This window comes from Oncorhynchus tshawytscha, linkage group LG09, assembly GCF_018296145.1.
Source record: "Oncorhynchus tshawytscha isolate Ot180627B linkage group LG09, Otsh_v2.0, whole genome shotgun sequence".
In the NCBI taxonomy this organism is placed as follows: Eukaryota; Metazoa; Chordata; class Actinopteri; order Salmoniformes; family Salmonidae; genus Oncorhynchus; species Oncorhynchus tshawytscha.
The window spans coordinates 11,625,207-11,639,634 of NC_056437.1; the positions used below are offsets into that span (position 1 = coordinate 11,625,207).

The window sequence follows — 14,428 nt, forward strand, 5'->3', positions numbered from 1 at the left end:
TCATCATAGGTACACTTCAACTATGACAGACAAAATGAGAGAAAAAAAATCCAGAAAATCACATTGTAGGATTTTTTATGAATTTATTAGCAAATTATGGTGGAAAAGTAAGTATAAGTATTTGGTCACCTACAAACAAGCAAGATTTCTGGCTCTCACAGACCTGTAACTTCTTCTTTAAGAGGCTCCACTGTCCTCCACTCGTTACCTGTATTAATGGCACCTGTTTGAACTTGTTATCAGTATAAAAGACACCTGTCCACAACCTCAAACAGTCACACTCCAAACTCCACTATGGCCAAGACCAAAGAGCTGTCAAAGGACACCAGAAACAAAATTGTAGACCTGCACCAGGCTGGGAAGACTGAATCTGCAATAGGTAAGCAGCTTGGTTTGAAGAAATCAACTGTGGGAGCAATTATTGGGAAATGGAAGACATACAAGACTACTGATAATCTCCCTCGATCTGGGGCTCCACGCAAGATCTCACCCCGTGGGGTCAAAATGATCACAAGAACGGTGATTATTTCACTTACGATTCACTGTATCACAATTCCAGTGGGTCAGAAGTTTACATACACTAAGTTGACTGTGTCTTTAAACAGCTTGGAAAATTCCAGAAAAGTATGTCATGGCTTTAGAAGCTTCTGATAGGCTAATTGACATCATCACCTGTGGATGTATTTCAAGGCCTACCTTCAAACTCAGTGCCTCTCTTTGACATCATGGGAAAATCAAAAGAAGTCAGTCAAGACCTCAGAAAAAAGTGTAGACCTCCAAAAGTCTGGTTCATCCTTGGGAGCAATTTCCAAACACCTGAAGGTACCACGTTCATCTGTACAAACAATAGTACGCAAGTATAAACACCATGGGACCACGCAGCCGTCATACCGCTCAGGAAGGAGACACGTTCTGTCTCCTAGAGATGAACGTACTTTGGTGCGAAAAGTGCAAATCAATCCCCAGAACAACATTTTTACCTTGTCAGCTCGGGATTCAATCTAGCTACCTTTCAGTTACTGGCCCAACACTCTAACCACGAGGCTAACTGCCACCCTGTAAAGTCTACACCTGTTGTATTCGGCGCATGTAACAAATACAATTTGATTTGATGTAATGTCTGACCAGTATGTACCCTTAAGTCTTACGTTACCATACAAAAATGGAGGTTTGTGTGACCATAACCAACTAACCACCAGATAAAGTATTGCCTTCAAAAGTGTCAACTATTTGCCAATGCCAACCTTAAAGGGGCAATCGGCAGTTGATCAACCCATTTTTGGTCTTATAAATTAATGATATGTACCCATTGATTCTTGGAGAATATAATTTATAAAGGCTTCATGGGCTTAGTTCAACTGTTGTACCCTATCAGAAGCCAAAATATAAGCTTTTTTTACTCCAACTTTAAAGGCCCGACACCGGACAGGAGAAGCAGGTACGGGGAGTCAGACATTTATTCGGGAACAGACATAGAACAGGCCAGGAACAGCGGCAGCACACGGGAAACACGGACATATGACAGTCAATGCAGCAGTGGGGAACAGAGCTGGGGAACTGACAAATATAGGGGAGGAAATAAACAGGTGATTGAGTGAGTCCAGGTGAGTCCAATATCGCTGAAGCGCGTGACGAGGGAAGGCAGGTGTGCGTAAATGATGGTGACATTAGTGCGTAATGCAGGGCAGGCGGGAAGACCGGGAGCAGGCGTGACACCAACGTTAGTCAAACAAAGTAAATGTAAACAAACACTGTATTGCATATCATTTTTATATCAAGGATGGTCAGTCCTAGCTCTGTCTATGAATTTGAGAGTAGTTACATTTCTCCAGCCCCATCCCTCAACTTTTTATCAAAACAGGGGCGGGGAGTTCACTTTGTTATTTTTTCAAATGCAGATTTCCCCTTTATATATTGCAAAGTATTGTGAAAGAGGCATTGAGAAACTAATGGGAAGCCGAGATAGAAGCCTAGATAGAAGCGTAGATAGAAGATGTGCAGGGTTGGGGATTGGTGCCTTTTTTGACACAGAAGAAAATCCAGATTATTAAACCACTCCGGGGGATTGGTCCAACAGAGATATGCAGTAAGAAGAATTAGTCAGCAGCTTTGACATAATCGTTGTTATATACAGTATCTCCCTGCTCAGTAGTCCCTACCCAATCCCCAGTCTCCACCCCAACTGCAAGGACTCTGGTTACCCCCATCTCTTTTTCACTCACTCATACACACACACACACACACACACACATACACATACACACACACACACACACACACACACACACCAATAACAACTCTGGGGTGAGGTTACCAATAAGCTCTCGTTGTCTCACTGCAGAACTAGATGTTTATCTATGTTTCTCTAAACATCACATTTTAAGTGTTTTTGACAGCATGGGTTGAATTTAGAAGGTAAATAGTTAAGGCTTTGGATAGGGTTAAAACATTAAGTTAAGGCACTCATTCCAAATGGTTAAGATAAGGGTTAAGGTTTTGGATGGCGTTAAAATAAAACATGTCAAATATGGATGCCACCACTGGATACATGCCACCACTGGATCCAGAGTTATGGGATTACACTCATCCACACCTAGCAAAACCTAAACCTAATTGATGGTAATGGCTCTCACTGTTGCCCATGGTGGTCAGTTCTGAAGGCGCTTCATGGATAGACGTCCAATTTTGAAGTCACTCTTGAGCGATCTGCCTGGAGGTTACACCATGTCCTATTGGCCCAAACAGACCTCTGTAACTCCTCCCATCAAGTCTGAACCCTGCACCTTTTTTCTTCTGACACATTAAAACCCATTTTCCCTTGGCTGACCTTAATTCAAGATGATCTTTCCTTTAATAATTCATAGATAGGCAGTGGGAGGGATGCTTTGCACTGGCAGGCATGGCTTCTCCCTCATGGGCTTCCTCGTGTTGGAAGCAAGGGGGGGCAGCATGGGCTTCCTCGTGTTGGAAGTAAGGGGCGGCAGCATGGGCTTCCTCGTGTTGGAATCAGGGGTGGCAGCATGGTCTTTCTCGTGTTGGAAGCAAGGGGTGGTGGCATGGTCTTTCTCGTGTTGGAAGCAAGGGGTGGCAGGATGGGCTTCCTCGTGTTGGAAGCAGGGGCGAAAGCATGGGCTTCCTCGTGTTGGAAGCAGGGACGGCAGCATGGGCTTCCTCGTGTTGGAAGCAGGGACAGCAGCATGTGCTGTGTCCAACATAGTACCCTATTCCCTACATAGTGGAGTCGCTGTGTGTTGGAAAAGAAACGTCATGGTTAACAACACAGCTCTAGTAATACCGGGGGACGATGATGATATATACCGTTGGAGACCCCTGTCCGGCCATGGTAAAAAGTAGTTCAACATATGCCACCCCAAATTTCTAATTGAGCCCAACGCAGGAACATTTTCTTTCAATTTAATTTGCGCTATACGCGCGGATCTTCCGCAATGCGGATTGAATCGAGCCCATAGTATCTCTCACTCTGTCTCTTCCTCTCTCTCTCACGCATTGTGTGGGTGGTCTGTACTGGTTGAATCACAGTTGTTTCCACGTCATTACAAGTCGGAGTCTCATCTTACTGTTACAAGTAACACAATTTGGTTGTGCATCAGAATCTGAGATTCTGTGCAGATTATTCTAGCAATTGTAAAGATTTCCACCGACATGAAACCATGAACATGCATGCTTTCTATGATTACATAAGAAGACATTTATTACTACAGTAACCTCAAGATGTGTTCATCATTTTAAGGTTTAATAAATACTGTTACATTAGTTTGTAAGATTTGTAAGATAGCCTCAACATCTGAAGGAGATGTATCTTCTGCTTGGATAGCTCCATCTGTGCAGCTGAGTCTGGCTTCAACTCCAGTTCATCTACAAATTAATAATTGATATGTTGGATTCACATCTCCATTTCAACCAAAAATCTAAGTTCAAGAATAGGACTAAATCAAATCAAACTTTAAATCCACTTTAAAATGTTGGTCCCATGATCCAGGAGGTGAAATAAAAGATCCAAGAAATGTTCCATACGCACAAAAAACATATTTATCTCAAATGTATTGACATGCCTGTTAGTGATCATTTCTCCTTTGCCAAGATAATCCATCCACCTGACAGGTGTGGAATAAAACACAATGCGACAGATGTCTCAAGTTTTGAAGGAGCGTGCGATTGGCATGCTGTCTGCAGGAATGTCCACCAGAGCTGATGCCATGGTAGAGAACTGAATGTTAATTTCTCTACCATAAGCGGCCTCCAACATCATTTTAGATCATTTGACAGTATGTCCAACCGGCCTCACAACCACAGATAACGTGTATGGCATTGTGTGGGCGACCGCTTTGCTGATGTCAACGTTGTGAACAGAGTGCCCCGGTGGCTGTGGGGTTATGGTATGGGCAGGCATAAGCTGAGGACATTGAACACAATTGAATTTTATCGATGGCAATTTGAATGCACAGAGATACCGTGACGAGATCCTGAGGCCCATTGTCGTGCCATTCATACGCCCCAATCACTTTATGTTTCAGCATGATAATGCACGGCCCCGTGTCGCAATGATCTGTACACAATTCCTGGAGCCTGAAAATGTCCCACTTCTTCCTTTGCCTGCATACTCACCAGACATTTCACCCATTGGGCATGTTTGGGATGCTCTGCATTGACGTGTACAACAGAGTGTTCCAATTCCCGACAATATCCAGCTCTTCGCACAGCCATTGAAGAGGAGTGGGACAACATTCCACAGGCCACAATCAACAGCCTGATCAACTCTATGCAAAGAAGACTGACTGGTTTTCTGATCCACGGCATCCTTTAAAAAAAATGTGTCTGTGACTAACAGATGCATGTCTGTATTCCCAGTCATGTGAAATCTATAGATTGGGGCCTAATGAATTTATTTAAATTGACTGATTTCCTTATATTTCGTTATATTAACTGTAAATCTTTGAAATGGCTATATGTTTCTTTTATTTTGTTGTTCAATATACATGGAGGCAGGGTAAAGTGACTTAGTATCAGGATAGATAATAATAATAAGGTATTTTATGTGGATATGTGAAGGCAGGGTAAAGTGACTTAGTATCAGGATAGATAAGAATAAGGTATTTGAGGTAGACAAGTACTGTACATAAAGCCAGGGTATAGTGACTCGGCATCAGGATAGATAATAATAAGGTATTTCAGGTAGATATGTACATGAAGGCAGGGTAAAGTGACTAGACATCAGGATAGATAATAATAAGGTATTTTAGGTAGATATGTACATGAAGACAGGGTAAAGTGACTAAGTGTAACGGTCTGAGTGTAGTGGGTGAGGAGTCAGGCGCAGGAAGCAGAGAGTTCAGGGGAGTGCTATTTTAATGCACTGAGAAACGCTGAACATAAGCCAACCCTCACAATACACAGGGCGTACTGAACAAACAAATGCCCCAAACAGAGGGACTTAAACTGTCCAGGGAAAACACACAAAATGGGAAAACACAAAACCCATAGACGTGCACACAAGTGCACCAAACAGACGATCACAATAATTAATCCCGCACAAGAAACCCTGCGGGCCGGCTGACTAATAAAGCCTTACTACCTAACTCAAAACAGGTGCACACAATCAACACATAAGGAGGGGGAGGAAATAATCAGTAGCAGCTAGTAGGCCGGCGACGACGACCGCCGAGCGCCACCCGAACGGAAAGGGGAGTGTCCTTCGGTCGGAGTCGTGACACTAGGGATCAGGATAGATAATAATAAGGTATTTGAGGTAGATATATACATGAAGGCAGGGTAAAGTGACTAGACATCAGGATAGATAATAATAAGAGTAAAATAAAGAACAGAGTATCAGCAGCATATTAGGAGTGTAAAAGTGTGTGTGTGTGTGTGTGTGTGTGTGTGTGTGTGTGTGTGTGTGTGTGTGTGTGTGTGTGTGTGTGTGTGTGTGTGTGTGTGTGTGTGTGTGTGTATTGGGTTTTCAGGTTGTGTCCCAAAAAGGAAGACAATAACATAGAATTGGACTTCCCAAACCTTAACTGACTGTGTAGATAAATCTGGCGTGTTGTTGAACATGCCAGTACATGTCCTCTCCTCTTTATCTCTTCTTCTTCTCTCCAGCCCTTATATTAGACCTTCATAGGCAATGATGGTGCTACAGGTGTAGGATCATAATTAGATGTTTTGTTTATTTAACTAGGCAAGTCAGTTAAGAACAAATTCTTATTTATAAAGACAGCCTACTGGGGAACAGTGGGTTAACTGCCTTGTTCAGGGGCAGAATGACATATTTTACCTTGTCAGCTCAGGGATTCAACGCAGCAACCTTTACAGTTACTGGCCCAACACTCTGACCACTAGACTACCTGCCATCCCTGTTGATCAGGAAAAAAGGGTGAAGGCAAAGTGTTTTCAATTTGCATTGAAAGTTAATAATGAATAATCCCCTATCAGCATATTAGGGTAATCATGGGTTGCTCAGACGAAAACAATTCACAGACAAGACAGGTCCCTTTTGGATATGCCTGCCCTGAGGCGAGAGTTGTCAACTCAACTCTGTGTGTGTGTGTGTGTGTGTGTGTGTGTGTGTGTGTGTGTGTGTGTGTGTGTGTGTGTGTGTGTGTGTGTGTGTGTGTGTGTGGTTTGCCTGGCTGTTTTGACAAAGTTTGTATTTATTTATTTGCACCACAGAAAACAAGTGATACACAAACAATAAAGATTACATAAAAAACGGTGTGCAGGTGTGGTTGGAAGCTCTGTTCGGTGAGGTGACAGTGATGTTTCAGCTTTCAGTTGTGGAATGGGATGATACTGAATGGTACTGGCAATGCGGAGTTGGGCTTCCTTTGGCCCGGGTCATAATGCGGTCATAATGAGGATCAGCAGGGGCCGACTCCTCTCTCAATTAAATTCGCCACTGTTGCTCGGCAGAGGTTGAGGGCGGAAGATGAGCTCGTTGTACTGCGATGTTAACTGTACATTTAAAAAAATAAAAACATTGTTTATGTTGTTTTGTGTTTCTTCACACATTTGTTTGTTGTTTGGCAATGTAAACATATGTCTCAAATGCCAATAAAACCCCTTTGAATTAAATTGAATAGTACCCGAAACCACTTTACATCCACTTGAATGCCGCCGGATTAGTCTGCAACTCAACGAGTAGTTTATTCCTTTAGAGTAGGAAGCTCCGCCCCTCGCTGAAGGGCTTCATGCTCACTATTCGCCCGTTCCTCCACCAGTTCACCTCGCTGCGCGTTTCAAGAGCCGCGGATCAAAGCTGCCTGCTGGGACGCCACACATTTCCCCAGCTACCTATCGGCGCGTCGGATGTGGGATAAATAACATATAACTTTGTTTTTGGGACCTACATTGTTTTGAGGTTTTTGGGGAGGGAGAAGGGGTTGCCAGGCAAGTCAAGAACGGGAGAAGACCTCAGGTAAGCAAAAACATTTGCACTTTCCACAGAACTGACACGCGTTTATCTTTTCTCCGACCAATAGATTCGCATATACAGTCATGTTTATTTAAGCCAGTAACGTTGTTTGTTTAATGTATATAGGTTGTTGAACATATAGCTGTCCGTCTAATTAGTATTTGCCTCCTTATAACCAGGCTAAGAACCCCCGTATTGGGTAGGAATATGTCACAGGTGATAATGCTTAGCCTGTAACCATAGTCCAGGAGGACGCATTTAGATACTACAAGTGAAACATGTTATTTGAGACCATGGCTGAGCAAGGATAAGGAGCTTGAAAATGTCAACATATATCTATAGATATTCTCAGGAACGAGGCACGTCCTCTAGGAGGCTATAGGCATCCCACTTGTTTCAGAAATGGAATGAATGATACCTTCAGGAGTCGCGGTTCGAATGAGAAGGCATTCCAGAGATGGGAACAATGTGTTCGACTGCTCGATCAACTGAATGGGAAATTCTGTCTCAATGTTCAACCAGGCGCTTCAGCACAGAAATGAATTAATCGCGTGAAACAAACACTGCGTGGCAATGCCTTGTAGATCCTTACGATAATTCGATGTATACCGTCCGTGATCGAGTTGAGAATGTTTGACTCTATTTGTTAATATATCGTTTTTGTTCCGTTTATTAGACAGTCGAGGAATGTAAGGAGTATCGATCCATAGACACCCCCATATGTGCGCGTGCGTGCTAAGGCTTGAATTACTGGTCACATAATATCAGTATTGTCTTAAGTATCTTATGACTACATTGAACTTGGAAGTGTAAAAGTCAACCAATAATTCCGTTTTTTCAGCTGTTCTTTCTTTGACAAAGCCCTGCCCCGCCCCTCTATCGTTATCTGCCCATGACTGTCAAAATGTTGCCCCTGAGTCTAAACATTGTCACACAGATTGCATTCCCCCTGCATCAGGCTAGCCCTGAACAAATAATACATTGTGTGTGGTCAGTAGTGTTGTGTTGTTAGGGCGACAGGAGTCAGGCAGTTTTGCTTCCAGACACTGTTCTGTTATTGCATGCCAGGGCGAGACAGCAGGGGGTAGACTACAGCGCAGAGGCAACACTAGTTGATTACACACTGGCACTCAGAGACAAAGATGGTTTTTATTATGTCCCCAAGATGCGGAATGACAAAGTTTGAGGACAAAGTTGACCCAGACCCATGCAGCAGGTCACCTTTGTGCTGCTGATCACTTTTTTTCATTGTTTTCCCATTTTGACTTCTGAATTTCTTAACAGCTATATGACAGAAAGCCCAGACTTGAATTTGTGTCATGACTCTTGACCATCTGGCCATGCTTGTGTATATAGATGTTAGTCTCAGAGTACAGGACTAGGCCTACATAGAAATGTCATTTTTTTCTGAGGAAGAAACAGTGTAGGCTTCGCTCAGAATCTGTGTGAGGATTTGGTCGTGTTCATTTCTGGAGGTGATGGAGCTGGAGAAATGGACATCAGCCTCAAATGAAACTCCTTCTCACCACATGTCCAGTCTTGTTTTTGTTTTGGGTGTTACAGTGCATTTGGGAAAATATTGAGACCCCTGGACCTTTTCCACAGTTACAGCCTTATTCTAAAATATTTTTTTTTTCCCTCATCAATCTACACAAAATACCCCATAATGACAAAGCAAAAACAGGTTTTTAGAAATAAAAAACAGAAATATCTCATTTACATAAGTGTTCAGTAAAGGGTCTAAATGCTTTCCAAGTGCACTGTGGGTAGATACCCAGGCAGATGAGAAAATGGAAAAGATCATATTTGTCTATACCATTCAGAAGTAGACCATGTGCCATACATCTATCAGTCATACATTTTAATATAGGCTACAGTTGAAACAACAATCAGTGCTGTTTCCAGTGCTTTCCAGATAGTTATTGTGTCAGAGAAACAACAAAGGAATATCAGATGATGCTGTAGGTGTAAACATGCATCTCACTAAGTCAAGAAACTCCCCTCCTTCTACAACCCATGTCTATAGTTTGTCCCTAGATATTATAACGCTACAAAATCAATACCAGTTTCTGGTGTTTGAAATTGAATGAGTAATCTGTGTTATTCCACCAGCTTTTTATATAAGGCTACATCCCCTGTATTGCTTTATTAATGACTTTAGGTGATGGGGATTTGTACTTCTGTGTGCCATTTCCAAGGCTTGTCTCTGGGTATTTAGCTCTGTGTGAAGACAGAGGAGGACACCTAGGAGAAACAAGACAGACAAACCCTCTGGTCATGTTGATTTTCTCACCGTCCTCCAGTCTTTAACATGAATTGCACAGGGAGAGGTGTTAAGAGCTGCTGGTGTGGTGGTCTGACACTTGCGCCTCTCCACATTCCAGGCATTCTGACCTCTGGGATGTTTGAGGCATTCTACAACAGGAGACTGCATTCTAAACGCCTTTATGTTCCTGGGGGTCACGTGGGCTCAACAGAAAGTAGGACCCTCTAATTTAGGACGCCTGGGAACGAGGACAGAGCTCAGAGGCATCTGAAGTTACAAAGAACACTGCAGTGTAGTGATAGTGGTGGAGCGTGTTGAGTTTACTACAGAGGTTAAAGCCTGGTATAGTTTAAACTTCCTGGCAACACATGACTACACAAATTCAGACACTTGATGGATTTAGCCATAAGTAATTTGTTACAATCACTGGGAAAATTAAATCCATAGGATATTATTGGGGAACCAATGAAACACACATCATTATCCTGAGGTGTTTACTGTAGTCTTTCTATTCTAGTTTACTCTGCAGTAAAACAGCTGTGGTGCTTCCTGAACCAGACATAATGCTAGTTCTGTTAGGCAGAGGAGACCAGAGGAAAGGGCTTGTGTCCCAAAATGGCACCCTAATCCCTACATTTTACTGGGCAAGTCAGTTAAGAACAAATTCTTATTTTCAATGACGGCCTAGGAATAGTGGGTTAACTGTCTTGTTCAGGGGCAGAACAACAGATTTTTACCTTTGTCAGCTCGGGGATTTGATCTTGCAACCTTCTGGTTACTAGTCCAGCGCTCTAACCACTAGGCTCACTGCCATACTTTTTTAGTGCAGTACTTTTAACCAATGTAGGGAATAGGGTGTCAGTTAGGATGCAACTGAGTATTGCACCTTGTGCTTTTCATCAGTGGGTGTCAAGTACTGATCATTATGCAACACCACAACCAACTCTCAAATACCTTTTCCTTAAAAGTGATATTTTTATTGCGTTGATATGAATGAAGTTGTATTTCGTAATTCAACAGAACTGAATGGTGTAATGTTGAGGGTTAAAGTCTAGAAAGGTGACTGATTGTCTGACTGTTGTCTCGGTGTGTACCTGTAGAGGATCTGGGATTCCAGGTTGACAAATCTGTTGAAGTTGAAATGGGTATAGGAGACACTGTAAACTATGAGTCCCCAATTACATCCAGCTTCAGGCTGCTTCATCCTTGAGCGGATGGGGCGGGACATGTACACTGCAAATTGACCGCAAGAATCCCAACCAATATAGTATTTGACAAAAACAGAATCATTTCAAACCTTAATTACATTGTGATACGATCACATATTGCTTTATTTATGAGTGGGAATACTTGAGAACAGATTTCTTAAATTAAAATCACTTTGACCTGATTTCCTGGTGATTTTTAGTCTTTTATGTCCAATAATAAAAATGGTATAAATAAAATCACGTCCGGGGCAAATTGTTCCATTGGGCCACCTATTGGGGAATGAACTTTGCCTTGTTCATAACCACCGCTGTTATGTTCAGCTCAAACAATGTGTGCTCTCAATAGCATTATGATAGTTATTGATTAACTCGAGGAATTCAGATAAGAAACAGTGCTTTTAAAGTGAGAATCGCCACAGTAAATACAATTCTATGCACATTGTTATTCTGATTTCTCCTCTCTGCAGGGTTTCATGTGATACCAGGCTTCTCTGTACAACTACGAACCATGTCGCATCATCCCATCTCCCACCTACATTGACATCAAATATACGTTTCGGACAAATATGTCGGCCTGCGGTGAGTTTTCAGAACACGTGTGGAAACCCGGCTCGTGTAAGAACTGCTTCCATCCGCGTAGTGCCCACCGTGCCAGCGGGGGCAGCACAGTGCCCTGTGGTGCCCTGAGGACCAGTCTGGGGGGAGAGGAGGAGGAGGAGGAGGGAGTGACCGTGCCCTACTCCAAACCCACCATCGCCGTTCGCCCCACCATGATGCTCCCTGACTCCAGCGAGATGCTGGCAGACCTCAACATGAACATAGAACAGGTTAGATCTCACTAACTCAAATACAAATGTATGACACTGTATGCCTTTGCATTTAACTAAGTACATCTAGAATGAAACCCGTAGATTTTAGAGTCACTTAATGTGAAGTGATTCAATAATGTCTGTATGCTTTCTATAACCATGAATTATATTTCCCCTCAATTTGTTTCCCCTCAGGACAATCTGAAGAGTCCAGTGGAACGACTGGGCCTTAAGAAGATGTTGGGCCTGTCCCCTATCTACATAGACAGTAAAGGTTGTAACAAGGCCCTGAGAGAGGCCGTACTACAGAGTACTACAACCCCTGAGAAGATAGACTACCCCTGCAGCCGTTTTTCCCCTGGTCCTATCAGCCCCCGGTCTTCTCTGTCCCCGTCAGCCCTCCAGAAGGACTCTAGTATGATCATCAGCAGTGTCTTAGTGAACCAGGAGGACGGACACAGCCGAGGGCCTCACAGTCTGAAGGAGAAAGGGAATAGCAACAGTGACTCGTCCTACAGGCAACAGATCACCAAGACTACCAAAACCACCAAGAATACTTGCAACGGGCACGGCGTCCGCATGGTGACCACCACTAGAGGGTCTTCCACAGTCCAGGCCATCCGGGAAGTGAAAGCACCTCTGGGTATTGCTATCAACATCATTGCCACGGTAACAACAACGGCTGGTAACGGCATCTGTAACGGTCTTATCACCACCACAACAGCCCCTAGTAATGGGGGCCTTATGTCTGGGAACACCAACCAGTCCAGTACTTCTCCCGTCCCATCTTTAACCACCCTAAGCTCAGGGGCATCTCCGGGGCCTCTAGGGCACAACCTCCTGTCCTGTGGAGGAGGCCGAACCGGCTCCTTCGTCTCCGAGCCTGGTACTCTGTCTCTGTCAGACTCATGCTCCTATCGCAGCAGCACAGACTCTCTCACAGGGCCGGATGGTTTCGGACTGGCTGGGCCAGATAGTCCCACTCCTCAGAGCCTCTCAGCCTCCTCTCCCTCAGACGGACAGACGCTGTCGTCAGAACCCATCTATGCTGAGAGCACCAAGAGGAAGAGGAGGCCTCAGAGCGCTGGAGGAGGGAACGGGAAGGTCCATGCCCAAAAACAGCACTCTGAGCTGGAGGTGGAGCTCACAGAAGAGGGTCAGAACCAGAGGGCCAAGATAACCGTCCGGGCTGCTCATACTGAGGAGAACAACCGGACATTCTATCTGAGCAGCCCGGACTCAGCCGTCAGCACCCAGTGGCCTGACTTCAGCCCCACGGCCCTCAGCAACCCCGGAAGCCCAGCTTTCAAGTGGCCCTCCAGCTCTTCTGTAACAGAGACATCATCCCCAGGTTTCCCTGCTTCACTCCAGCCCAAACCCCAGAACAGCCCCCCTATACCGCCCAAGAGGAACAACCGATCGCCCAAACCGCTCCCAGGGACCTCCAGCATCTCCCCGGTGCCTGAGCTCAGCATACAGACTCTGGTTTTATCACCGTCTTCCAGGGACGTCCAGGTGCAGGTGAAGTCCCAGATGGAGCCCCACAGCTCAGCCTCATCTGAGGTCCGGAGGCACAAGCTCCATACCACTCCCTGGAACTGGGAGGGCCGGATCGAGGAGGAGGAGGAGGAGGAGACAGAGGAGGGCCATGCTCAGGAGAGTGCCTCTCAGAGCAGGGTGACAGGGCTCATCAATAGGGCGGCTGTCTGGAGAGACGCCAGTGACTGGAGACCCACGGGGGTGACACAGGGCAGCGAGGGCCAGCGGGGCAGCACCCAGACCCTACCAGGCACCGCGGCCAACAATAGTGCCAGTCAGAAGCAGGCAGGCTGCAGCAGCGCGGAGGAGGGCAAACATAGCGGGAGCATGTTGGCCAAGTCGACTCCGTCGTCTCTCTCCAGCACGGAGCAGCTCTCAGCAGAGGGGAAGAGTTCAAGCCATGACCCCACTCCACCACCCCCTCCCCCTAAGAAACACCACAGGTAAGAACCTGGGCCTTTTGGTTTTAAACACTGACTGAGCTACGGGCTATGGATGGCATTCCAGACAGTGTAGAATGAACATCAGTCATTCTACTGTAGTGAATTAGTTTTGTGATTCTTTGTCGTTTAGTCACTCTTTTGTGATATACGGTACCTGTATTTTATTCACACTGAGCTTTGGGTGGTATTCCTGAGAGTGTAGCATGAATGATGTTGAGAAACAGAAAGGCCATGTATAACAAATTGAAAATGAATGGGCTTTTGGAAGATCACTTCATTCTTGACAAAGTAGGTTTGCTTGTCTTTATAGTTTACCCATTTAATCTACAGTGTTGTCATTAAGTTCAGTGATTTCAGTTGGAAATGGATGGCTACTCCATATTGATGTGACAATATTTTAAGTGAGCGTAATGTATCATGACAGAAATAACTTTAATTTGTAATGTTCATTATTGGTTTTTAGACTCCTCACTTACCCGGTGTACTGCATGGTGCTGCTTGCCAGCAATAGTGTAATTCTTTATAGCACGACAGTAATGAACTTCATCCATCATGAATTGGATTCTCATTTTCTAATGGGGGAAATGTATTTCTGTTAAACTTCAAAGGGTAATTCATCCTTGTAGATGTGATTTACATTTTAGTCGTTTAACAGGACACTCTTATCCAGAGTGACTTTACAGGAGTAATTAGGGTTAATGTAAGTGCCTTGCTCAAGGGCACATTGGCCTATT

The 14,428-nt window shown here is 44.4% G+C and overlaps 1 protein-coding gene across 1 annotated transcript in view; it reads left to right on the forward strand.

Moving 5' to 3' along the window:
- Window positions 1–7,181: 7,181 nt before the first annotated feature.
- LOC112257370 (inactive tyrosine-protein kinase PRAG1) overlaps window positions 7,182–14,428 on the forward strand; it is a 45,367-nt gene continuing 38,120 nt past the window's right edge. The window contains exons 1-3 of the mRNA XM_024430884.2: window positions 7,182–7,432; window positions 11,371–11,730; window positions 11,908–13,694. Coding sequence (XP_024286652.1) covers window positions 11,470–11,730; window positions 11,908–13,694 — 2,048 coding nt within the window. The 5' untranslated portion in view covers window positions 7,182–7,432; window positions 11,371–11,469. The remainder of the gene's footprint in view (window positions 7,433–11,370; window positions 11,731–11,907; window positions 13,695–14,428) is intronic.